We start from the raw sequence: 27,313 nt of genomic DNA, 5'->3' as shown, positions 1-27,313 counted from the left end.
ATAGTTTGCCACTCTCAATTGGGTAGATCTAACTTTTATAGAGAACATCCACCAATATGGACCATGTTCTGTATTAATTGGAAAAGTCTTACTAGGCAAGTGTAGAAGATTTTAAATTATATTAAGAATCTTTTCTGATGATAACAGAATTAAATTAGAACTCAGTATCAGATATATAGAAACCCCCCAAAATTAACAAATTAACCATACTTAAGTATTCATCAAAGAAGAATCCAAAGTGAAATTTGGGCGGGTGTGGTGGTACATGCCTTTGGTCCCAGCCTTTAGGAGGCAGAGGTAGGTGGATGGATCTCTGATTTTGAGGCCAGTTTGGTCTAACGTAGAAAGACCCAGCCTGGGCACATACCTTTAGTTCCAGCACTCTGGAGGCAGAGGCAGGCAGATCTCTGTGTGTGCAAGGCCAGCCTGGTCTACAGAGTGAGTTCTGGACAGGCTCCAAAGCCTGTTGATGGGAGATGTCATTATGTTTCTCATACTGGTTAATGAATAAAGCACTGTTGGCCAATAGGAAAGGAGATAGGAGGGACTAGGAGACAAGGAGGAAAGAGGAAGTAGTAAGGAGAGTCAAGATGCAGAGTCTGGAGAAGGTAGAACCGCCAGCTGCCTCTCTATGGTAAGATCACGTGGAAATACATAGAAATGGGTTAATACTTAAGACAGAGCTAGTCGATAAGAAACAAGTAACTGGCCAACAGAATTATATCAAATACAGAGTCTCTGTGCATTATTTGGGGCTGGCGTGGTGGCGGGACAAGACTTGGCGGCGGGTGGAAAAAACCTTACTGTTTACAGCCTGTCTTGAAAAAGCAAAGCAAACAAACAAACATGAAAGAAAGACCCAGCCTGGAAAACAAGCAAACAAAAGGATGGATGAAGTTTAAAATTATTCTTAACTAAAGGAGAATTAAGAATACATCAAAAATATTTACAGCTAAAGTAGTGATAGAAATATATATGACTAATAATATGGATTATACAAGAAGAGGAAGGGCTTAATGACCTAAGTTTCCACTTTAACAACATAGAAAATGCTTGCAGTCACTAATAACCTGAAGTTTTCACAAAGTCAATGTAACGTAGGAGTAACCATAATGAAAATGGAAACTCCTCACAGAAATTCATGGAGTCAAAACTAATTCTTTTAGGAAAAATCAGACTGATAAACATACTAGACCATAGAAGATACAAGGACATAAATAAGCACAAAGAGAGATATGTAAGGAGTACGGTTTTTCTGCCCGCAGCCTGGTCCCACCGCCGCGCCAGCCCCAATTAACACACAGAGACTTTGTATTTGATATAATTCTGTTGGCCCGGTACTAGTTTCTTATTGGCTAGCTCTGTCTTAAGTATTAACCCATTTCTGTTGATCTATGTATTTCTCTTACCAGGGAGCTGGCCGGCATTTTGCTTTCTCCAGACTCTCCATCTTGTCTCCTTCCTACTTCTTCTTTCCTCCTCATCTCCTAGTCCCTCCTATCTCCTTTCCTATTGGCCAACAGTGCTTTATTCATTAACCAGTATGAGAACATATACAGAATGACATCTCCCATCAGAGATACATGCATTTGCACATGTGTGGATGTGTGTGGACACTTGTATGTGTACATGTGCATGTGGAAATCATAGTTGATGTTAGGAATCATTCTCAATAACTGCTCTATGTTATTCATTGACACAGGGTCTTTCAGCCAAACCCAGATCCCCTGTTTTTTCCTACCCATGCTGGAATTGCAGGTGGCCCACCACACCCACTCAACATTTACATGGGTTTATGGGGGTCCAAACTCTTGTCTCTATGCTTGCACGGCAAATGCTTAAACACTGACCCATCTTCGTCGCCTCTAGTTTTGTAACTTGCAAATCATTTGTACTGGTGATGTCCAGTTACATATTTAACTGTACCCATCTTCCTTAGTTTCTTATTCATGAACACCAAAAACAGACTCTACATTAGATGTTGCAGCTCATGAGAACATCTAAGATGACCTTTGGCCTAACCTTTCCTGTCCCTGGGATTCTCCTGTTGCATTTAGTCATTGACACTTTAGGCCCATGGGGGTCCCATCTTGCTCTTCTGTATTGTGTGTATAGTCTATATTCCCATAAGAATAAGCTACCTCCTCTTCAGAAGCAGCACGGCTTATGTCACTTCCCCATGGAGTTCATTTTTCATACAGTGAAATTTCTTTTTAAGGTGGATATTGGATCATGTCTTCTCTTGTGAGAACTAGCAGTCTGATTGGTGTATCCTTTCTGACAATGCCCACTTCTGCACAAGTTTTAGCCCCTTGGCTGTGTTCTTGATAGACATAGGCACATTCAGATGTGTGTACTGCTTTCTCAGTGTGCTTTTGCTCCTCTCTCAGGTCTGCAAGTTGTTTCCTTTGGGTTTCTGCTTTGCTCTTTTCTGCATACCACTCTTGGTAGCTCAAACCTGTAGTCTCAACTACTTGGGAGACAGTTAGGGGGATTCTCAGAACCCAGGGTTTGAGGCCATTTTGAGTAATACAGAAAGATAACATCTCAAAAACAAAACAAAGGCTAAGAAACCACAGCCTGTGGCTCTGAGTTTGCTTGTTCAGTGTCCTTTATAAGAATAGGACCTCTGTCCTTTGCATTTCATTCTTGTCTCTCCTAAAAGATGGTGCAGAGTAGATTTCAGATGTGTATAGATGTGTTTTTCTCAGAACTCTCTTGACCCGTCTTTTGTCTCAATAGCAGTCCTGTAGGCTCTCTTTTCTGCAGCCTGGGGCTGGTGCTCTCCCTGACTCTTTCTTCAGCCCCTGCTATCTTTGTGCGTATCCTCCATTTAAGTGCAGGTGACCTCTCCAAGTATTTTCTGATGGAGGCCTTCATTGCAGTCTGAATGAAAGAGCACTTTTCCCAGGACCAGCACTCTATCAGTTGTTCCTAAAATACTTTTTTTTACTTACACCTTTTTTTATTTGTTCATTTGTTTGTTTTAAAGAAAGGTTCTATATCAGACTGGCCTAAAACACTTCTGCAGTGTTAGTGTTGTAGCCAGCATTCCAAACTCTGATCTTTGTTTTTGCTTTGGTCCAGACAGAGGTCTTGGCCTGCCCACTGCTGTGCCCTGGTGCCCAAACATGTGCTAGGACTTCTAGTGAGTACTGGTTGAGCACTCCTGATATCTGAAATACTACTGTTTTAAGTGTCCATATGGCACTGATAAAGTTTCTTTACCTGACCACATCTAATGGTTGCAGTCATATTGAAGATACACTTAAAAATATGAATGGAATGACACTGGCTTCTGCCTTTGTATGGTATATCTGAAACAAATCTTTATACTCATAAATTTTGGGCCTGCCCCAAGATTATTTTAATATATATGCAAATATCCTAGAATCTGAATAAAGCTGATATCTTTTTTTAAAGATTTCTTTATCTATTATCTATTATATATACAGTGTTCTGCCTACAAACCAGAAGAGGGCACTAGATCTCATCATAGATGGTTGTGAGCCACCCATGGACTTCTGAGCCATCTTCCCCAGCCCTAAAGCTGAAATCTCCCCCTGAGAGAGGGTTTCTCTGTGTACCAATCCTGGCTGTCCTGGAACTTGCTTTGTAGACCAGGCTGGCCTCAAACTCAAAGAGATATGCCTGCCGCTGCCTCCCTAGTGCTGGGATTAAAGGCATGTGCCACCACAACTGACTGGCTAAAGCTGAAATCTTTTTTTGTTGTTGTTATTTAGAGAATATTAGTTTTTGTAATCAAACCCATATAGATAAGACCTTACATATTTAATACTGTGCGTTACCCCTGTCTGTACAAATAGAAAAAAAAAAAAAAGTTCTAAAGCTGAAATCTTAAAACACATTTGGTATTGAATGAGTTGGTGTCTTTTGTCAGTTTTGGCTATCACATTGCATTTGTGGCCTGGCCTGTGGTACACTTGAGCCCAACGTATGCACTGAAAGCCTGTGACCTCTGACAGTTGTAGTTATTCTGTTTGTGACAGAAAAAAATCAGACTTAAGTGCAGTGAGTTTTGAAATTCTCATAATGTAGACATTTCAGGTCTCTTGTTATAGGAAGAAGGTGTTGCTCTTGTGCTGTTTTTTAGGAGGTTTGCAGGCCCTAACTGGGTAATCTCTACCCTGTCACACACTGAGATAGCTTCTAAGCTCAGCCTAGTAAAGCCTCCAAACTTTGTGGGTACAATGGGTACATACTGTTTCAACCATTGTTCATCAGAGCATATAAGATTTTGCTTCCCTTATTAATTCATTTACTTAGCTCCAGATTTCAGCCTAGGGCCTACTTGGTAGGTCTGGGTTGTTTCAGGTCAGTTGTGTGTGTTAGTGCACACTCATAGTCAGGTTGAATACTGATGATAGTCCAGGAAGAGCCATTGTAAGGAGAGGTCTTTGTCCAGGCTGGTCCTGCTGCCCTTGAGCAGCACAGATGCTATATTAGTTACAAAATTGTTGGCTAGTGACTTGGGCTTCTTATTGGCTAGCTCTGTCTTAATTATTAACCCATTTCTATTAATCTGTGTATTTCCATGTGGTTTTGGCTTACTGGAGAACACCTGGCATGTCGTCTCTTCCTGTGCTCTACATGACAACTCCTGTCTGCTACACTTTTCCAGAATTATCCTCATCTGGTAACCCCGCCTATCCTTCCTGCCTGGCCACTAGCCAAATAGTGTTTTACTCATCAACCAATAAGAGGAACATATATACAGAAGGACATCCCCATCAAGGCATGGGAGTTAAGGGAACTTATGAGGAGCTGGCTTGGCAAGGCCAGCTGTGCACTGGAAAAGAATGAGATGTTCTTCCTTCCCATGTGATGGGAGAAGCTTGAGATGCAAAGACTGTATGCCTTTGCAGTGTACTGAGTCTCAGTATCAGGCCAGCTCCTGCAAGGTGTTTTCTGCCTTTTGGGGCTGCCCTGTGTCTGCAGAGGTGTCCCTCAGTGGGTGGACAGTAATGCTCTAGGAGGATCCATCTCAGTTTTCTGCTTTGATTTAAAATCTTGCTTCCTGTTTGGTGGTCTTGGCACTTTAAGTCTATTTCCAAACCCATAAGCCTAGCTTCTTTGTGTATTCCAAAGGCAGAGGATTCTTTACTTCAGGCCCCTACTCCTACATATCCCATAGTCTTGGAAAGGCAGCTGTTGAAATTAGGCTATAAATTTACTATTATGATCACGTAGCCTGGGAGTTTGGTTCTTGGGGATCTGCACCTACCATGAGAGTCTTTGTTCTCTGGAGTCTAGACCAGGGATGACCCTCTTCAGAGATGTTCTCAAGCCAGAGCTGCTGCCTTTGTGCAACCCCTTTTGTGGTGGTTTCATGTCTGGTTGAGGTCTGAAGATCTGTGCTGATGGGTTTTCCTGACAGAAGTAATGCAGAAATCTAAGCCAAGGGTGAAGTGCTTCTTTATGGTGTTCCTCTTTTATTTGAAATGCCACCAGTTTCTAAAATACAGGGTTCAGCTTCATGTGTTTTCTATTTTGTTTTTCTATATAAATATACATATGTGTAATATACATATATACATATATATGTGTGTGTATGTATATAACAATCATGGCTTCCTGGCTCAGGTTTTGAACATAGAATTTTTTTTCTATTCCAGACTCCTTTTAGTTTTGGCATGAATCATAGGACACCACCCTACCCCGCTGGGGATTATTGTCTTCTATGCAGAAGTGAACGGAAAGACTCTTCATTCTTAGAGAGTGGAGTTAAGACTGCGAGCAAATTGGCCCTTTCCATGGCTCCCAAGGGCAACAGCGTGCTGCACCTGCCGCTGTGGGTATGCCCAGACTGCCGGAGGACTGTGGAGAAGGAGGAGAGGCACAGCGGTCTTGACCAGCCGGTGAGTGGCTGCAGCTTCAGTGGGCTTCTTGCTCCTCTCTTGTGGGTGGTGGGCTAACTGACAGTGAAAGGAAAGGATCTCCAGCTATCGTTGGAATGCTTCCTCTCGCACTATCTTTTGGCCCATGCTCACTTTCTGGCATGTGCTTCTGACCTTTGCTGGCCATACCAGCAGGTGGAGAGCATTTGCTTCCTTTACCTACAGTCTGCAAGCTGGCCACCTGTTTGGTGTTTTTCGCTATTGCATCTGGCCTCAGGGTTTCTTTGGTGAAAAAGTTTCCTGAAAAGCTAGTAAGACTTTATGTGTTCAATTCTAGACGATTCCATGCACTGGTAAATATCTGAAAATTATTTCTGTGATGTACTTCTAAAGCCTGACCTTCTCCCCTCCTTGATTCTAGGCCTTCTTTACTGGAGACTTTGAGGCCATTGGGCTTGATCTAATCTTTGACATAGGTTAAGGTTTAGTGGTGGCTGTTCCTGTTAGGCTTTCATATCTGTGTTCTAGGAGATGGCTTTTTCAGCCTTTCTCATATTCAAGGTTATTCTCTTCCTTTTTATTATTTTACTTTTTTTTCTTCTTTCCTTTTGATTGCTGAATACAGGAAACTGTCTTCTGAGTGACTTTTCTTCTGATTCTTGCTTCTTCTGGCCAGAAACAGGCAGCAGTCCCTGCCTTCTGTTTTCAGATTAATCTCAGTGGCAGTTTGAGAAGCATTCGGCTGTAGTGTTGATGGCTCTCCATATCCTAGGCCTAGTCTCTTTCCTCATTGGCCATTCATCTGGTTGTGCAGCCAGGGGCTCCTTGAAGACAACTCTGCCATATGCCAGTCTTGGTGGCAGAGTTTTAGTAACTAATCCTGGGGTCAGTGCTGATCAAACTAGAAGTTAGTGTTCCTCTCAGCCCCTTCTTTGTCTCTTTTCCTTAGCTCTATTTCTTTTCTCTTTTCCTTTTTTAAAAGATTTATTTATCATGTATACAGTATTCTGTCTGCATGCATGCCTGTAGACCAGAAGTGGGCACCAGATCTCATTGTAGATGGTTGTGAGCCCCTATGTAGTTTCAAGGAATTGAACTGAGGCCCTTGGATAGAGCAACCAACCCATGCTCTTAACTCCTGAGCCATCTTTCCAGCCCCCTTAGCTCTATTTCTAATAGTCTAAATATTTCGCTTATGCAGTTTGTTTTCTTCACTGTAGTATAATCACCATGAACACAGCTATTTATTTTTGCGTATGTTTTAACCAAGACAGACTTGACATATTTGGTGCTTAACGATATTTATATTAATGAGTAAACAAATACATAAGCAAAAGAGTAAAGAAAAGCCCTGTAATTTCCTCACCAGAGATTCAGAGCATTATCTTCTCAGGTTTTTTTTTTTTTTTTTTTTTTCTTCCAGTTTTATACAAGTATATAGTAAATTTTGTTTCCCCTTCCTCCAGTTATCTTCACTTATCATTTTCCCTCTCCCTCCAAAAACCTTCACAAGTCCCCCTCCTACTTTCGTGTTTGTTTGTTTTTTTCTATGATCTAGGGGGTTTGATTAGGGTTATTGGCATGAGTATTGGAAGCGGGATTTATTTGCTGGAGCATGGACAACTTAACAGTGGCTATGCTAGTGAAGAAAATGACACCCTTTCCCCAGCAACCATTAACTACCAGTAGCTTTTTGAGGATAGATGGAAGCCTTATAAGCCCCTTCCCAATCCATGATGGGATGCTGACAGACCCTATATTGTGCAGGTAAGCACAGCTACAATGAGTTTATAACAGTCGTGACATGTTCAGAAAACAGGGTTTCACAGCACTCGTCCCCCATCTGTGGCTCATAAATTCTTTCTGTTTCTTTTTCTGTGATGATTGCTGAGGAGATACAGATGTCATTTTTAGTGTTAAACAATCATTGGTCACTTATTCTCTCAGCATTTTGACCAGCATGAGTGTACACATTGACTGTTGCCCACTGCAAAAGAAACCTTTCTTACCAAGGCTGGGAGCAGTATTCATGTGTGGATATGCATGCACATAGGCATTTAGAAAGTAGTCTGATAATGTGTCCATTTGACAAAGCAGTAGTAGATTTCCACTAGGCTATATGACTTTACCAGTCATATGCTGTTGACCTGGTTTAGAGTACCCAGCATGGATTCCCTCCTATGGAATAGGCCTCTTACCCAGTCAGGAAGTAGTTGGTTACTATCAATGCCATTATGGTTATAGTGGATTTATATTGCTTGGCAGGTAATTAATTGTAGCTCATAGGGTTTACATCTGGGCAATATCATTGATATTTCTGCCTCATTGGCTTTTACATGGGCACAGGACTTTCCATCACTATGAAAGCTAGCTAGCAGAGTGGAAGCTGTTAGCTTAGTTCTAGTTTGATTTTTCTATGTCCTACAATCAAGGTTGATACCTTCAGCAATAAGGTCTTACAATTAGTTTGGGGGATGATCCAAAAGCAGTGACAGAGATATTCTAGGAGTCATATCTCACAACTGCTATTGAGATTTTTGTTTAATAACCCATGACTTCTGGGGAGGAGTATTAGCCACCTATGCAGGTACCTCTTTTCATATTCCTTTCTTCCATTATATCTATTTTTCTCCATTTAAAATAGTGTGCATGTGTATATATGTTTCCAGGAGCCATAGAATGCTGTATGGAGGTTAGAAGATAGCTTGGAGTTGGTTATCTTCTACCATATATGTCTCAGGAATTCAACTTAGGTTATTAGGCTTAAGTATATTTTGGACCTCAGTATTATCCCCACAGTACTGAATTTTCGTGTGTGTGTGTGTGTGTGTGTGTGTGTGTGTGTGTGTGTGTGTGTGTGTGTGTGTGTTAGTGCATAGGCTTTGGATAGCTTTGGGAAGACTGCTGTGTTTGTATAAATCTACCTGGACATCCTTTCTGCACTTTGCTATACTAGTTTGGCATCTGTGATCAGGAAAGATGTCTTCTTGGAGCCTTCTTGACTTATCCTGTAGATCTCATAAAATGAGTTGTGTCCCTGTTTGTTTTGGGGGAGAATTTGTGTAAAACTGGCATTTCTGTTTTTTCATTAAGCATTGTGTTTGTCCAAATACCAGGTAGTGAATAGAGAGCATTTAGCTGATGCTATTACCCAGCAGTGACCTTGGGAAGCTTAATACATATATTCACTCATCTGGGTAGTCAAATAGTACCTTATTTCAGACTGGAGAGGCTGAGAAATCCCGTAGTTGCTCTGTCCACAAGGCTGGATGTCTTGGCAGTCTTGGTTTGGTTCTGTAGTTCTAGAGTATTTATTACTGGAGAGCTGCTGATCTTTGGTTAGTGCTGGAATCCTGTTAGAAATTGGTTCGTGCTGGAATCCTGTTAGAAATTGGTTCTAATACTCAGCAACAGGATAGATGAACTTGCCATTGTGAGTAAGGGCAGGATGTTTAGGGCAGGTCTTTCTGCTTCAAATAATTGATCAAGAAAATTTCTCATAGGAGTGCTGGCAGCTTGTGTTTTAGTTGGTTCCAGCTGCAGTCAAGTTGACAATCAAGAATAGCCATCACACCCCATGTATCATTTCCTCTGTAGCCACTTGTTTCCAGCCTCATTCGTGTTCTGCATATTTTGTGGTCAGAAAAGTTAAAAGATCTTCATTTTGTATTTTTTGTTTATTTTCTCTTTGAAGTACTGGTTGTCTTGGAACATTCTGTTGACCAGGCTAGCCTTCCTGCCTCTTGATCCTAAATCCTATGATTAAAAGTGTGAGCCACCACATCCAGCTCAAAGAAGCAACTTTATTTAACATTTTTATTTATTTATTTTTTTAAAGATTTTTTTTCCCCTGTAGCTTTGGAGCCTGTACTGGAACTTGCTCTGTGGATCAGGCTGGCTTTGAACTAAGAGATCAGGCTGGCCTTGAACTCAGAGATCTTCCAATCTGCCTCCCAAGTGCTAGAATTAAAGGTGTGTGCCACCAACTCCTGGCTAACATTTTATTTTTACTGCATTTCAGAGAGAGAGAGAGACAGATAGACAGACAGCATATTTATTGCTCTCATGCCATGGTCAGAAGATAACTTGCAGGAGTTGATTTACCATGTGGGTTCCAAGGATTGAGTTTAGGTTGTCAGGCTTGGCAGCAAGTGCCTTTCCACTGATTCATCTCACAGGCCCAGCCCTCTTAAACCTTTTAAAGTGTGCTGTCTATTTTACTGACTCCAGCCTGGGCATTGACCAGCTGAGCTTCCTGGTCTTTCTGTGATGATTCTATTGTGATATTGTATGGTTGGAAATTGTGGTATATATCAGTGATTCTGTATTCAGTAAGCAGCATTTGCTAATTTTTACCCATAATTAAGTTTTATTAATGTTGCATGTGTGTCTAAAAAGAGCACTTCTTTGACCTAGGTGAGGGGCTCTGTCTTCATCTATTAGTTACTGCAGCTGTTTCTGAACTGTGTGCTTAAGTCTGTCTTTCTCCAGTCTTTATTTTATTTATTTTTTTTTTTAATGTACCCTAGATGTACCCTGGGCATAAAGCAGCTCTGGCCACCAAGTCAGGCATCAAACTAGGATGAACAGAGGACTGCCATCTGCTCTGCCCCTGGCAGAGAACACCACCACCAAAGGTGTTTCTTTGCCCATTGCCAGGGGTTTTTCTCCAGTCTTGATTTGTGTGTGTGTGTGTGTGTGTGTGTGTGTGTGTGTGTGTGCGTGCACACATGCACACAGATCTACCAATTTCTGGGTGAGAGCGCTTAAAATCTCTTATTTGTGTCTTTTTGTGCTTTTCCCCCTTATAAATGGTTCCATTTTTGTTCTACATGGTTCAGGCTGTATAATGAGTGAGCATGCTGGAGTTACTGAATCCTTACACTTTATGTGGGAGTCTCATGTAAGCACCTTCCTCCTGAAGGTTGACTTTTCATGCTCATCTATAGTTTTTCTTCCCTACTTCCATCTCCTCCCCTCCTTCTTGTATTCTCTCTTTTCTATCTTTGGAGTGGTGTGTTTTAGGTGTTCTCATTTTGCACTCAATAGAAAGGTAGGCTTAATGGGTATGGTGGCACACATCTTTAATGCCCTACTACTGAGACAGAGACAGGCAGCTAGCGCTCACTGAGTTGGAGGCCAGCCTGGTCTATATAGAGAGGTCCAGTATAACTGGGACTACATAATGAGACCAGGGAGGGGAGGGTAGAGAGTTATTTGTGTTTTCTGAGTCTGTTCTTACTGGTGAGTTAGCCCAGTTGCTACCTGTAGTTGTAGATGTGTTTGGTGTTGAATGTTACCACAAAGTTGGAGAAGTCAAGTGATGCTCCTGAGCTCAGGTTTTTCTGTGGCCCTGATCATTAGGATTGCCTTCCCGCTGAGCTGTTGATTGATCACCTTCTGGCCTTCTACTGTCACTTCTGTTAGTGGTAGCACTTCATCATTTATATCTAGACACTGTAGTTTGATTTTTCCAAATGTTTTAAATTTTATAGTCATAATCATGTAGTATTCATTCATTGCAATTGAGATTTGTTGCTGTGTACTAGTCAGTCACCTCTATGAATATAAAGTTAAAAAAAACTTCCTATTTTTGCTGTTAAAGAATATTCTCTTGGAACACACAGTCATAAACTGTTCTTTCTGTAGATGGATGGAAGGAGTTCATGATGTGTATTTATAAAAATAGCTTGGGGGGCTGGAGAAATGGCTCAGTGGTTAGGAGCACTGACTGCTCTTCCACAGGTCATGAGTTCAATGCCCAGCAACCACTTGGTGGCTCACAGCCATCTATAATGAGATCTGGTGCCCTCTTCTGGCCTGCAGACAGAACACTGTATATATAATAAATAAATACATTTTTAAAAAATATTAAACAATAGTTTGATTGCCTGTAAAGTCAAGTATTGTATTTTCTTTTTTATTGTTTTTTGTTCTTTTGAGATAGTGTTTCTCTGTGTAGCCCTTGGTTATCCTAGAACTTGTTCTGTAGACTAGGCTGGCCTCTGAGTGCTGAGATTAAAGACATGTGCCATCATACTCAGCTTGAGAATTGGCATCTTAACAGTTATTGTGTCCTCTAGTCCATAAGTGTTACATAAATCTTTAAAATTTTTTTCTTTTTAGATTTATTTTTATGTGTATGTGTGTTTTGCCTACATATATATTTATGCATCACTTGTGTGTTCATGGAGGCCAGAAGAGGGAATTACAGACAATTGTAGGCCATCATGTAGGTACTGGGTATTGAACCCAGGTCATTTAAGAAAGCAACAACTAAGTGCTTTTGTGGCTTTGACTCCAGTGTGGTTGTGCTGTGTTAAGAATTACTATGTCTGTGTTTGTGAAGAATATTATTAGTCTGTAATTTGCTTTGTATTGTTTTGGTGTCTTCAAATAAGTTAGGAATTTTTTTTAAAAGAATAAACTAGGAAATGTTCCTTTTTGCTAATTTTTAGGAAGTTTGTATATATTTTTCTATGTATTCACATGAATGGATTTGTTGTATGTTTAGTTTTAGTTGCTATAATAAAATATTCTGGCAAAAGCACTTAAGGGAGAAAGGACATATTTTAGCTCACAATTCAAAGGACAATCATCACAGGGAATTGAAGGCATCAGGAGCAACTGGTCACATGACATCCTCAATAAAGAGATAGTGGGGTGGGGCTGGAGAGATGTCTCAGTGGTTAAGATTACTTACTGGCTACCCTTCCAGAGGATTCATGTTCAATTCTCAGCACTTGCATGGTAGCTTACAACTGTCTGTAACTCCTGTTCCAGGGGTTCTGATACCCTCACATAGGCATGAATGCAGGCAAAACACCAGTGCACATTAAATTAAACAAAGAAAAGGGAAACAGAGGGATAAATGCATCCTAGTGCTTAGCTCATTTTCTCTTGTTTTATATAGTTAAGAAGCTCATTCCAGGAGTAGTGCCATCCACAGTGATCAGGTCTTCCCACCTCAGTTGATGAAATGAAGATGTTCCCACACAGGCTTACCCAGGACTGTCTCCGTGGTGATTCTAAATCTTATAAGAACAATAATTGATAATTGAGATTAGCCATCATCCCTCCCTCTCCTCTCCGCCCTTCTTTGCTTTCTTTCTTATATTGTGTTTTTAAGTTATGTGTCAGTGTTTTGTGTTGATGTGTATGTATGTGTGTACACACACACACACACACCTACCTGTAGAGGCTGGAGGCATCAAATCCTCTGGAGTTAGTCAATGTGGTTGTAAGCTTGTGATGTGGATCCTTGGATCCTGTCTTAAAACAAAGAAAAAAATTAAACCCACTTCTAAATGATCCATAAGCCAAAGGGGGAAAAAATCACAATAAGGGTATTTATAAAACATCTTCAGGATTGATTGGAGAAGTGGCTTAAGGGTTAAGAGTACTTGCTGCTCTTCCAAAGGACCCAAGAGTACCCAGGTCCAATTCCCAACTACCATATTTAGTTCCAGTTTGAGGGGATCCTTTACCCTCTGTTGAGCTTCAGTGGGTATCAGGCACACATGTCATATGCAGGCAAAACACCCATACACATAAAATCACACACACACACACACACACACACACACACACACACACACACTTTGAGGGTGGAGGAGATAATTCAGTGAATAAGGGTGTTTGTTTGTGCTTGTCTTCATTTGCTTGTCTCTGGCAGCTTTCATTTTTTTTTTGGTGGTTGGCATCAGCAAGGGTTAGCAGAAAGCAAGTGGGCAGTACTTGTCCAGAACTGACATACTGGTATTCCTCAGCCCTTGGTAGCTGCCAGTGTTATTAGCTCTCAAATGTGGGATCTGAGACTATGGTCTCAAAATCTTGACATCTCAAGCTTTCTACTCTGTTCTTTCTCTGTCTTCCTGGCTCTTGCTCAGGTTCATCTGCTGCCTCTTCAGCTGTCAGACAGCTAGCTGCCTGACCTCTCTTCCACAACTCATCTACTACTCCACCACCACTGTTGCTTTTGCTGCTGCTTTTTCTTTTTTCTTTCGTCTTTTTTTGTTTGTTTCTCTGTGTAGCTCTGTAGATCATGCTGGCCTCAAAATCACAAAGATTTACCTGCCTCTGCCTCCCAAGTGCTGCAGTTAAAGGTGTGCACCACCACTGCCAGGTGTTGTACTGCTTCTTTCCTTGTGTCTGAGTATATGTATATATTATATAGCCTAGGGAAGGGTTGGAACCAATCACATTACTGCCTTATAGCCCTGTCACAGCAGTTCTCTGAAGACTACCAGGGGAGGTGGTGGAAAGAATAATCTAGAGTTCATAGAAGCTTGTGATAGCAAAAAGTCTTATACAGACTATTTCAAACAGTACTGACTACACGGAAAGGCAGTCAGCTGTAGTCCATTTAGTTGCCTCAAGACAACTTTGAAGTGTTCAAAACATCTAGGGCTGTTGTAAAGTTAGTTCAGCAGGCTGACTGACAGTCTTTTTTTTCTCAAGATAGTCTAGGCAGCATGGGAGAGCCCAACAGCTGTGAATTTAGAAAGTCAAATTGCCACATCCCCTAGAATCTTCTTTCATTTAAGGGAAAACATAATCCAGGATTGCTTTTCGTCTGGGAGTGAGTGGTGACACACACCTTTAATTCCAGTACTCAGGAGGCAGAAGCAGGTGGCTCTCTGAGGCCAGCCTGGTCCACAGAGCTAGTTCCAGGCCAGCCAGAACTATATAGTGAGAATCTGTCTCTCTCTCTCACACACACATATACAAAGATTGCTTACAAATGCAGTTTCATTTTACTATGTATGTATTTATAGTATTATTTTGACACAGGATCTGGTTGGCCTGGAACTTACTTTGTAGATCAAAATGACCTTAAATTCAGAGAGGTGCTTGCTTCTTCATCTCAAGTGTTGGGATTAAAGGCATGTGCCATCATACCTAGCTATAAATACAGTTTTAAAGCATTTATCATTAGTACTAACAGTGATTTTAAAAAAAATTCAACAAAAAGTATTTTAGGGAAGATACATGTTTAAGAATTTTAATTGGAGTCAGGTGGTGGTGGTGCATGCCTTTAATCCCAGAAGCACTCTGAGTCAGAGGCAGGCAGATCTCTGAGTTCCAGGACAGCTTTTGCTACACAGAAGGACTACACAGAGAGAACCCTATTTTTTTTTTTTTTTCTTTTCTTATTAGGACATTGTTTACAGTGTTGAGGAATGATAGTGCTAAGATAACTCAAATGCTCATTAATAAGGAAATTGTTAGATTTATTACAGATCTTTAACATCATGCAACTATTTTCTATAATTTAATTCAGTTTCTTGAAGTGACCTCTGTAATGTAATCTAAAGAATGAATCTTATTTTTATAATCATTAATTTTGGTTTTTTTAAGATGGGGGTTTCTATGTGTAGCCTTGGGTCTCCTGGAAATCACTCTGTAGATCAGATTGGCCTCAAACTCAGTGAAATCCATCTGCCTCTGCCTCCCAAGTGCTGGTATTAAAGTTATGTACCACTGCCTCCCAGTGTTGAAAGAATTTTATTAAGAATGCCAATAAAGTTGGTAGTATTGTTCTAAGTATTTCACATAATAGTTTACTCAAAACTTGAAGGTCTGTCACTGAACCTGAAGTTCACTCATTTGGCTAGATTGATTAGCCAATATACCCCAGGCTCTCCTGTCTCTACCTTTCCAGTGCTAAGATTAAGGCATGTACTACTAGCTCTTGGCTTTTTACATTGGGACAGTGGGCACAGAGTAAAACTCAGCATCTCATGCTTATATAGCAAGCACTGTACTGATCAAGCCATCTCTCCTTTTGTCAGAGTTCATAATCTTTAATGTGATCACTAAAATTCTTTGTATGTATGTATCTTCTTTTTTTCTATTCATTTGTGTGACAGATGCTACATATTCTTTAAAATGGAGGAGGACTACATAAATCCCTCCTGTCTTTTCAATTATTGTGTAAATTAAATGTTTAAGTTCCTCCTGAAATTACTTGGGGAAGTTACCTATTTTTGAAAAGAAAAGAACTTTTTCAACATGGAGAAAATGGTAGTGTTGACCTTCATTCCTGCTTCAGGCCAGCTGCTGGCTTGAGTTTGGTCTCTTTTTGCCAAGATGCAGTTTTGCTGTTTCAGAATTTGCTTTGTTGAATTCATGTTTTCCTCTTGACATTGCAGTTTTAGTCCACGTGTTTGTGGCAGGCAGGCACGGTACTGGAACAGTAGCTGAGAACTTAAATTCTTTTCTTTAAGATGAGTCAGAGAGACTCATCTTAGTGACTTTTAACAGCACTTAACACCTGCCATGTTCCCAAGGAGAGGTGGGTCCTGCTTTTCTTTCTCATTTGTTCCTTTTGGACTTTACTGTCCTCATTCATTTGGCTTTCTGATGTCTATAAACTCCCATCAGAATGCATTCTAAGGCTTATCAAGCCCAAAAGCTCAAAACTCTTCCACATTCCCCACACAAAGCAGCATTGAAGGCCTATGAATCACAGAGTCAGGTTTATCATAGCTCTAATAAAATACCTAACAGAGACAGCTTGAGGTAGAGGATTACTTGGACCCATAAATTGAAGATGCAGTCTTCGATTGTAGGGAAAATGTGGTGGCAAAAGCAGTTGTTTATGTGCATGGGAGCTTACCGTGCATCTTGTTCACATCTTTGTAGAATCAGGAAGATGGACAGTGCAAATTTCATATTGCCTATTGGATTTTGTCTTATTTTTTTAAATTATGTTCAGTTTAGACAGAACATAATGACTTGAGATTCAGCCTGTGTAAGTACTATAAGATACCATCCATGTTCAGGGATTTAACATATAGGTCTGTTGGCCTTATCCCTTGTCACTGGGAAATGTCATTTTAGTTTGTGGTTGCTGTGCTACTTGTCACTGTAGGTGTTCATGCACAGTGTGAGCAGGTGGAAAGGTTCACACCCACCTTTTGTTGTAGTGTTGGAAACAAAAACACTAGAAAGTAAGAAAAGTCAAGGTTTCATATAGCAACTTGTGAGAGAAGTGATTAATCATAGTAGTTAGATTGGTATGCCAAACAGAACTTGACCAGCACCACATCAGTATATAGTACATCTTAACACAAGGGAGAAACTACCCAGTGGTGGGAGATCCTCAGATGCTCAGATTTGTGAAGTGAGCCTGAAGAACAGTCACAGTAATTCTCAAGAGCAGCCAGATGAGCTGAAGGAATGGACTCTGGAAGAAACCAACTTAGAGGTTGTGGTTATGACCTGCTGCAGAAGAGAAGCTCCTGAGCGTGTTATAGGCCCAGTTGGGTGCTAGCAAAACTCCCCTAACTGGAGAGAACATGTTGAATCTCCATTTCTTCAAGGACAGAGCTGTCTGATAGTATTAGCAAGGGAGGAAATACACAAGGAGCCTGGGGGTCCTTTCAGTGTCCTTTTACCATCCTCTGCCCACTCTTGAACAGTGTACCTGTTACGCATAGAGTATGGGGGAGTTAGATGGTGAATTGAGTGTACACACACACACACACACACACACACACACACACACACCCCAAAAATGGCTTGGTTGTCTTCTCTGGGTAGGATCTTTTTATGTGAGTCCTGAGTTATAGCACTCTATCAGATCATCAGAAAGCATACCAGGGTTAGTGGGTGAGCACTATAGGCAGAGGAACCAGTACAGTGACACAGAAGCAGAACTTTGCCCCACACAACTTGGACGGCTTTGGTAAGAAACAAGGAATGTATTCCCAAATAATTCAGAAGTCAGCAGACGGTTTTATTCAGGGGAGCCCTATGAACTCTCTTTGGCTGCTGTTTGAGAGTGGGAAAAAGCAAGTGGAAGCCAGGTGAGAGGTGACAGAGACTTCCTCTGAGTGACAGGTGTGTATGTGCTACTTTGAGGTGAGGGTAGAAGTGGCATAAACTGGGAGAGAATGAAGTCAGTATACTAAGTAGCTGGCCTGCTGCTGTTGAGGAACAGCCTTGTGATTCATCACAAGTGTCAAGCTGTGCTGCCCACTTACCTCTCTACACGTGGATGATGGCAGTCAGACCTTGCACTTTTAATGTTGGATTGACTGCATTTTCAGGTTTCAAATCCAGTCTGCATAAAAACCCAAGTGTCTCATCTAATTCAAAGCTTCTCCTGCAGCTGTAGAGGACATGATAGAAATCACTGTGGTAGAGGCTATGTCCCATGTCATTATATCTTCTCTGTTCTTCCAGAGTGGAGGAGGGGTCCTGGAAGAGAAACATACAGATTCATGGCTCTTGTCAGGTTGTCTATGGCTGTTTTGGCTATACGGTGCTTGCTCTAGGTTATGTATGGCTGGGCTGCAATAATAAGAATACTGTACGCTTGGTGTCTGACCTATGCCATGTATTTCCCCCTGGTCTAGAGGTTGGACACTGAAGGATACAGCACTTATTTGTGTGGATTCTTTGCTGATGATGGGCTCTTCCGTTTCAGAATCTGATATGTGGAAACCTTCGAGGTCCTTTAGTTTTGAGGTGTCTTGCTCCTTGTTCAGCGTAGCCTGGGATTGTGTAAAGGTGTGTGTGTTGGGGGTGAGGGGGAGCATACACACCTGCTCTTTGCTCAACCCCTCTTTGGCTGTCTCAGTACTTCGAACCTGATCAGGATGAGGAACATTGCTACCTTGGTGAACAGGATACATTACTCACATGTGGCCCTTTCCCTTCAAGAAGTCTGTGCCATGTGTCAATCAATGTTGGAATGTCAAAGCAGGCTGTGGACTCTGACCCTAACTGTGCCCTAACCTTCTTTGTCTAGAGTGTTCTCAGGCTTCCTTGTTGGTGGTCAGAGCAGACAACATAGGTTCTGGGCCCATTGCCACTGTTTGTCAGGCAGTTGTGGGTGTATTACATCTTAGAGATGCCTGATGGGCTGATGATCATCACACGTTGATTAGGGCACAAGTCAAGACTATACCCTCCACCCCCGCCTGCCTGCCTCTCTCTCCCTCCCTCCCATGAATGAAATCTGGGCAGTAGTAGTGCATGCTGTTAATCTCAGCACTGAGAGGAAGAGGCAAGTGAATGTCTGTGAGTTCAAGGCCAGCCTGGTCTACAAAGTGAATTCCAGGACAACCAGAGCTACACAGAGAAACTCTGTCTCAAAAAGCCCCCCCCCCCAAAAAAAAAAAAGAAAGAAAGAAAGAAGAAGAAGAAGAAGAAGAAGAAGAAGAAGAAGAAGAAGAAGAAGAAAAGGACCTGCTAGATGTTCTCATGCGATAGTAAAAAAACTTTGGAAGTAAGAACAGCATTGATCCAGACAAAGCCTAGAATTTTATTGCCTATCCAGTGTGATGCACACAGAGGCAAGAAAATCTGGGGTTGTATGAGTTCAAAATTGGCATGTGCTGCTGTGTAGTAGACTTTGTCTCCCATTAGCCTCCCTTTCACTCCCAAAAATTTTTGCTATAGATTTCAGTGTGTATGTTATAACATTTTTGTAGTAGGCATTTTTGTTTTGTTCTGTTTTTGAGATAAGGTCTCTTTACGTAGTTCTGGCTATCTGAGAACTCACTGTTTAGACCAGGCTGGCTTCAAACTAATAGAGATCCACCTGCCTCTACCTCCTGAACCCTGGGATAAAGGTCATGCTCTGGCTCTAGAAGGCATTTTTAAAAAGTTAGTAGACAATTGATGTCATAAGCGTAACTGGTCTGTTGTATTCTATTTTTAAAGCAGGGCCAAGATTTTCTTCTGCACTCCTCACTTGGGGGCTCCCAGCCTGAGACCAGTGGTGCTGGAAGACTGGCCCTGGGCACACAGACGATGACCTCATCAGGGTTAGGCACCATGCCCTCAGATGCCTGCTCATGTGAAGCCTGCAGTGAGCGCAGGTATGTGTTGAGTTGGTCGTGCTGCTCATGCTGAGGTCACGGGTATCTAGGAACATGTTGTGCTTGCCTTGGAAATTGGGTTCTTTTGACAAATAACAGTACCTTTTTGGCATACCCCTGAAAGTAGATCATGGCCTTGGTATTATGAGGAAAACTAGAAAAAGACAAAATTCCTGCCCTTGAGGGACTAAACACTAGGAAGCTGGACCTCATGAACAGCAAAGTGGGAAAACTCTTAGAATTTAAGGAAAAGCCAACTGGTATTTCATGCCATAATTCTAGTACTTGAGAGACAGGGATCTACCAATAAGTTCCAGTGCAGTCAGGGTTACATAACAAGACTACCTTAAGAAAAAGAAAATTAAAAAATTAAAATGAGCCTAAGGTGAGCATATATAAATGTGTATGGAGGAGGGACTTGTGATGGAAGCTGCTAGGAGTTGAAGGAAGAAAAGGCCGGTACATGATAGAAAAGGGTTGGTTGTACCGCTGTCCTGGGACAAGGATTGACAGAATCAAGTGGACTCTGTGTACAATATGGGGTCTAAATATGGGAGTTGGGGATTTAAGGGAAGTTAGGTAATCTGCCTTTCCTAACTCTGCTGGTTCCTGTGTTGTCACAGAGATATCTCAGCAGAGACAGATCGGGAACCGCAGCAGCTTCAGAACTATTGGTCAGAAGTACGCTACATGGTCCGATGCATATACCGCCAGGCGGGGACCCCACTGGCAGAAGACCAGGACCAGTCTCTGGTTCCCGACAAAGAGGGAGTAAAGGAGCTTGTGGATAGGTACAGTTTGCCTTTTAATGTTACGGCGCCATTCAGTCACTGCCCTCCCTGCTGCCCATGGATCCTCAGTGCTTGTCCTGAGTAAAGCTCAGCCAGGCTTTTTGAGCTCTTGGTACAGCTCAGGTCTTCAGCAGACAACTGGTAAAAAGTTGCAGGTTCTCTTGTTTCTAAGTTGTGATGTTTCTGTCAGGTATTAACAGAAACACAGTCAAGATGGCAGAGTCCTGGCTGCACCAGATGATGCTGGATACTTTTTTGAGCGCTCTTGCATTTGTATCTCTGGGAGAAAGGCAAGAGTAGGGTGTTCCTATTCACTGAAGCACTGTGAGATTGGCAGCTTCTGAAGGCACCTATCCCATGCGGTGCACAGGAGCTGCTCTCACAGGGAATGGCTCCAGCCCAGTATCTGTTCTGTAACAGGCTCCTTATGCCCAGTGACTGACAGAAAGTGGGCACTATTTCTGTTTTTTTCTTAACAACTTAAGTGTGCTATATTTTTTTTTTCCTGATTTCCCCCCCCCTCTCCTCAGTTAATCTTCTCGAGAAACTCTCATTTATTTTTTTTTTAATTTATTTTATATAACAAAGCCCATTTAAATGAAAACAAACATTTATAGACAATATTTGGGAATTTGGGCGTTGTTCTTTCCAAACTACTTCCTGCTGGTAAGGGGCGCTGTCATGGGGGATTCAAAGAAGATTCAGAAATCCTGGCTTTAGTCTGTAAGGCTGCTTTGTCCAGCTGAGAAACTCTCATTTTTTCCCTGATTTTTGAAATGTTCCACATAAAGGCAACAAATCTGAGCCTGATATTTCATGGATTTTGGTTATCATTTTGTTTTGTTTTCACATTTTGATTGTATACTTTTGGCATCTTACAAAGTCACAGTTGCCATGCAGTAGATTATATCAAAGAAGCAGGGATGTTGATTGGCAAAGCATTGTGTTCAGGATTTGGCCTGTCTTCTACTTAGTATTATTATATGAGACAGTTTCAGATGGTAAGTGCCTTTTAAAGGAGAGGTTTCCTTGTTAATGGCACATGAAACCCATGATCTCCAAGACCCTTCATGTTATATCTATGATGTTTTAGAAGAGCATCAGCACAGCATTCATTCAGGTGGAGCAGCATCTGTGAACACATGTGTGAATGATTGAGTGGATGAACTACTTATAGATTTCATAAGAAATTTGTTTGCATGGGCTGGAGAAATTGCTCAGTTATTAGAAGCATTGGAGAGGACTTGGGTTTGGTTCCCAGTACTCACATAGTGAGTGGCTCAGAGCTGTCTATAACTCTAGGTCCAGGAATCCAACACCCTTTTCCTTGGGCACCAGGCACACATGTGACACTTAGATAAATATGCAATCAAAACTCACATACTCGTTTTTAAAAAAATTTATAAAGTCAAATAAAATCTGTATTCAGAAGTATCACTCCTTTTCTTTAAATTTATAAAATACAAAAATGAACAAAGAATCAAGATGCTTCTAATTTCACTGCACTGATAAAGTATAAGGAGGTGTCCACAGGCTTTCTTTTTTAAGAGATTGTATGTGTTTTGTATATGCACATGAGTGTGTAGATGTGTACATGTTCAGGTAGGGTGGGGTGTCTTCCTCTGCTGCTCTCCTCCTTGTTGCCTTGAGACAGGACTTTTCACTGAACTGGAAGAGCCCACTATTTTGGCTGTGCTGATTTGCCATCGCATTTTGGTTATCCACCCTTTTTAAGCTAGGCTTTGTGCCAGTCAGCTTTCAGAAACCAATTGTCTCTACCTCCCAATGCTGAGGTGACAGACATGCTCAGGAATGCCTGGCCTTTTACAAGGGTACTGAGGCCTTGAACTCAGTTCCTTGTACCCTTATGCTTGCAAAGCAAGTGATCTTACTCACTGAGCCTTCTCCTTAGCCCTCTAGTATCCTTGTGAGTTCAGTTGCTCCTTGCTCATTTGAATCTTATGTCATTGTCCTTAAACATAAGGAACACATTCTTCTTAAAATTGTTGCTAGTCTTAGTAAAATATACCTGCAATCCCAGCACAGAGAAACTAAGGCAGGATTATACATTTATAGCAAGTTCAAGGCTGTCTAAGCATGTTTCAGTAGAGGTTTTAGTTACTGTTTCAAGTGGTCCTAGGCTTCCATCATGAACAGTGGTTCTCAACCTTCCTAATGCTGCAATTCTTTAATATAGTTCCTCATTGTGGTGACCCCAACCGTAAAATTATTTCTGTTGCTGTTTCATAACTGTGTTTTCCAATGGTCTTAGGTGACCCCTATAAAAGGGTCATTTGATAACCCAAAGGGATTGTGACCCACAGGTTGAGAACAACTGATTTAGAGGCGCCTCAGAAATGTACCTTTAAAAGAAGTGGCAACTTTAACCATAGTAATGCCAAATATTATATATAGAGTGGGTTTTAAAAACGGGATCGCCTTGTTGGATAAACCTATAGTTCAGCATTAGGAGGCTGAGGAAGAAAGACTACCTTTTCTTAAAACTATAAAAACAATCACCTATAAGTTTGGACAAATTCATTACCATTGTGGTTAGTTACAAGGATGCATTTCATTGCTTTGTTGCTAATTTAAAAATAGGATGGATGACCTGTATTTAAAACTTGTTCTGACTGTAAAAATATCATGGGCTCATTTGTATGGTATACTGAGTTCCTAGAATGAAGAAAGGTAAACTTAGCCCCAGCCCTCCAACCACATATCACCTCTGCTGGGATTAGAGCTTGTCACTTTTAAGTCCCACTAACTGTGTTAGCATCTGGGGCTAGCTCTCAGGCACAGTAGAAGGGGAGGCTTTTTACCTCTTGTTGTGGATTGTAATACCTTCCTCAGACTAGATGGGCTTAGATCTGCTCTTATGGACAATGAACGTAGAGCAGAGTCCCTACACAGGTTGCATAAGCAGTGTGGTCAGAAGAAGCATTTAGGGGAATGTCAGTTTCTCTGTGAGTTACTCACACTCCCACTGATTGTCACAGGAAAGTTGTTTTATAAAAGACACCCACTTGCATAAAAACTACCTGTTCTCTGACATGTGTGGACAGCCATGGCTGAGTAGTGACTCTTTCTTTGTCTCTATAGGCTTTGTGAGCGGGACCCCTATCAGCTCTACCAGCGATTGGAGCAGCAAGCCCGGGAGTATGTGCTAGAAATGAAGGTCCGCCTGCTCCGGCAGCTATCTGCTGCAGCCAAAGCCAAGGCGCCATCTGGCTTGCAGGGCCCACCACAGGCACACCACTTTGTCTCTCTACTCTTGGAGGAATATGGCGCCCTCTGCCAGGCTGCACGATCCATCAGTACCTTTCTTGGCACTCTGGTGAGAGACCATACCCACTTCTTTCCTTGCTGCTGAGGTGAACTGAAGAACAAACACACGTGATAGGAGAGCTATATGCCGCTGGGGGACTGATTGTACTGTTAAATCCTCCTGGCACAGTCACAGACTCCTTTCCACACAAGATACACAGGATTGATAGATCATAGTTCAGTAGATTCTTCTGGCAGGTAGAAGCGTTGAGAGAATTAATGCCTAGGAACCACAGCATGGAAATCTGTTTGGGAGGACCCAAGCACTAGGATGTAAGGAATTAGGATATGGAGGTGAAAATAGCGGTGCATTGATAGAAAGTCCAAGACATCTTTGGTGTCTTGGGTTGGTGTTGATGTACTGCCAGTGACTGGTGCTGCACTTGATGAAAGGCACATCCAAGGGCCTCTGGGCTTGTATTTCTTCACGTGTGCACCAAGCAGCAGTGCAGGAAAGGGGTGGGGTTTACTGAAGCAGCCTTGCCCCTTCCTTACATGGTTCTCACAGTTCTAGCAGGGCACACAAGTGACTCTCTGATCACCCCATTCAGAAAGGCATTGCATGGAAGTATAGTTATTGCAGTTGGAAGCTCACCAGGATCCCCAGGGACAACCACAAAGCTCCCTGCTTATTAAGTGACACTTCAGTGTGTGGGATTTAGTGCTTTCTTAGTGGTGACTATGTTTGGGGGGAAAAAGACTGTAATCATTTGTCTGGTTCTGATGTTAATGGGGCTCTCCTGAAAAGTTCACATAATACTATACTAGGCAAGACACTGCAACAGCCCCAGACTATCTAGTTTCCCTGCTGCAGTCTACCACTGTACTGGGTAACTACTTCCAAGAAGAGGCGTGTGAGACACGTTTATGTGAGGTGAGGTGACTAAGAAAAGCTGCATGTGAGGGCCCTGGTAGTTGTACTTGTCCTATGTACCTTCTTGTGCCTTTCAGCCCTCCTCCTCCCCTCTTGGGATTCTTTCTGCCTATTCTAGACTTAGCTGCTGTAGAGAACCATGTACCTGTCCATCTCCCTGAAGAGTACCAGCCTAGGTTAAGTGCTGTGGGGGTTTTTGTTTGTTTGTTTGTTTTTGTTTTTTTAAAAACGCATACTCTCCAGAAAGTGTTGTTGATGTCCAGCCCTCCTCAGACGACTCCATCTTACAAAGTTAACAGTTTAAATTGAGCTCAGTGGTGGAATCATGGCCTAGTCTGTACAAGGCCTTGGGTTCCATCACTAGCCTTTCACAAATATAAATTAGAGCCAACAAAATTAGCCATTTCTAAAATCTATACATTTCAGTATACTTCATTCACAGTAGAAGTTGTTTAGCTGCATATTTAATGTTACCCTTTTACTATTAAATATATTTTTATGTACTTACACCAAAACTTACACCAAAAAAAATCTCTTGACAATTAAAATAAAAAAAAAAACAAAAAAAACAAAAAACAAAAAAAAAAAAAACACCTCTTTCACTCCTGTTCATTACTTACATTCAGTACTTTCTCATCTCCTAGCAGCTTTTCTTGTTCTTTTCTTCATGGTTTACTGTACCCACATGTATATTTGCTTACATATATACATATATTATTGGCTAGATTCTGTGTATGAAAGAGAACATACAGCTCTTCTGAACTCATCCTTTTTCCTACAGATTGTTAATTGTCTTTTTCTTCAGAGCTAAATATTATACAGTTACAGATGCATGCATGCATACATACATACATGTCACATTTCATTGTCCATTCATCTGTTTGTGGACAATTATGTTGATAATAATTCTTTACTGTAGAGAATAAACATAGGAGTGCAATGGTGGGGTATATGGAGTTCTTTGGGAATATGCCCAAAAGTGAAATAATTATTAGCTTATAATGAATATTTTCTTGTTGCTGGACCTAGTTAACACTTGAAAGAATAAAATGCAGATGTGTGATCACATATTTTACATGTAAGAATTTTACTTTTGTTAATATATGGCATAGATTACATACTCTGTAGTATTCCAGGGAAAACAGTTAAGTTTAGAAAGTCATATAAAAGAAGATAAAAATCTTTTAGAATATTTCTGAGAAGGCATAAAAAGGGAGGAAGACCAAGTTAAAACTTGAATCCTGAGAATACCTGTGCTCAAGCCAGCATCGGCCCCAGGGATTTCTCCTGATTCTGGGATGGAGAGCAGGAGCTGTGCTTATCATGATGCTGGATTTTTGTGATACATCAAAGAGCCTGGAAGTTACTCTTCAGTGGTTCACACTGTGTATAGGTAACATCTCCTCTCAAATGAGAAGCTTACAGTTTCTTAATTTATTTTTAAGTGTATGGGTGTTCTGCCTCATGTATCTCTGTGCACTACCTTCCTGTCTGGTCCCACATAGGGAGAGGGCACTGGATCCCCGGTGATGGGAGCTATAGATTGAGCTGCCATATGGGTGCTGAGAATCAAACTCAGGTCCTCTGGAAGAGCAGCCGGTGCTCTTTACTGTGGAGCCATCTCTTCAGCCCCCGTTTGTTTGTTTTTAAATTACAAAATAAAGGTTGAAGACAATACAGCTGACAGCAAGGAGATAAAACAGCTACAACCTGAAGATAGTGAATTTTCAGAGAGTATAAAGTAAAGTAACTGTGTTTTCTGTGTCTAAAGAAGTAAAATACATTTCAATTCATGAATCAAGGATTAATATCACAAAGGGTCATCTAGGTTTGGCAGAAAATAAACTCAGAAAAACAAAATCACATATACACACACCCCTAATAAACTCAAGAACATACATATATATATATATATATATATATGTATATATAATCTCTTGCTCCTTCACACATATGTGCATACACCACCTTTAACCAAGCACTTAGGATGCAGAGGCAGGGGGATCTTAAGTTAAAGACTATCAGAGGTACATAGTGAAACAAAAAAGGTCTGGAGCTGTAGTTCAGTATAATGGGCTTGCCCAGCATGTTCAAGGCTTCGAGAGTTAAATCTTTGGTAGCGCAAAAACAAAAATAAAGGAGACATAAAGCTTAATAGAAAAACAGATTAGAAAGAGAATTGATAATTAAAAAGAAGTGGTGGAGCCTTGAGCTCTTGTAGTTGTGTCTCAAAAGGACACGAAGTGGGGCACATCAGAGCAGCATGGAAGTTTTAGTGAGGAGCCTCTCACGACGGACATTTCTAGGAAAAACTAGACTGAGAAGACATATGAAGGCTAAAACATCTGAGAGTAATCCAGTCCAGAGGAGTCAGAAAGCATTGTTGGACTGTGGTGGCACTGCTATGAGTTCCCAGCATGTCATTCGCACTTGATGAGTTTGCTCATGTTTCCTAGGAAATAAAGCCTTTTCTTGCCTGAGTGTTCCCAGTGAAGAATTTATTTGCATCTGTCAGATTGAGTTTTCACAAAGTCAGGCAAGAAAAGTATTTTTTTTTTAAATGTTTTCTGTATTTGTGTGTGCGTACCTATGGAAGTCAAGAGGACAACTTATAGGCACTGATTCTCA

At 41.3% G+C, this 27,313-nt stretch overlaps 1 protein-coding gene across 4 annotated transcripts in view; it reads left to right on the top strand.

The window, feature by feature from the left end:
• Fam193a (family with sequence similarity 193 member A) overlaps positions 1–27,313 on the top strand; it is a 114,987-nt gene that overhangs the window by 31,793 nt on the left and 55,881 nt on the right. Inside the window, exons 2-5 of one of the 4 annotated variants that reach the window (XM_051200406.1) lie at positions 5,637–5,879; positions 19,539–19,693; positions 20,317–20,484; positions 23,587–23,821. In XM_051200406.1, coding sequence (XP_051056363.1) covers positions 5,637–5,879; positions 19,539–19,693; positions 20,317–20,484; positions 23,587–23,821 — 801 coding nt within the window. Of the gene's footprint in view, positions 1–5,636; positions 5,880–19,535; positions 19,694–20,316; positions 20,485–23,586; positions 23,822–27,313 lie in introns of all 4 variants that reach the window. The other 3 variants (XM_051200405.1, XM_051200408.1, XM_051200407.1) reach the window with 3 other exon arrangements.

This window comes from Phodopus roborovskii, unplaced genomic scaffold, assembly GCF_943737965.1.
Source record: "Phodopus roborovskii unplaced genomic scaffold, PHOROB, whole genome shotgun sequence".
Lineage (NCBI taxonomy): Eukaryota > Metazoa > Chordata > Mammalia > Rodentia > Cricetidae > Phodopus > Phodopus roborovskii.
The sequence above is the reverse complement of the archived record's forward strand: the minus strand, read 5'-3'. Positions and strand labels throughout refer to the sequence as shown.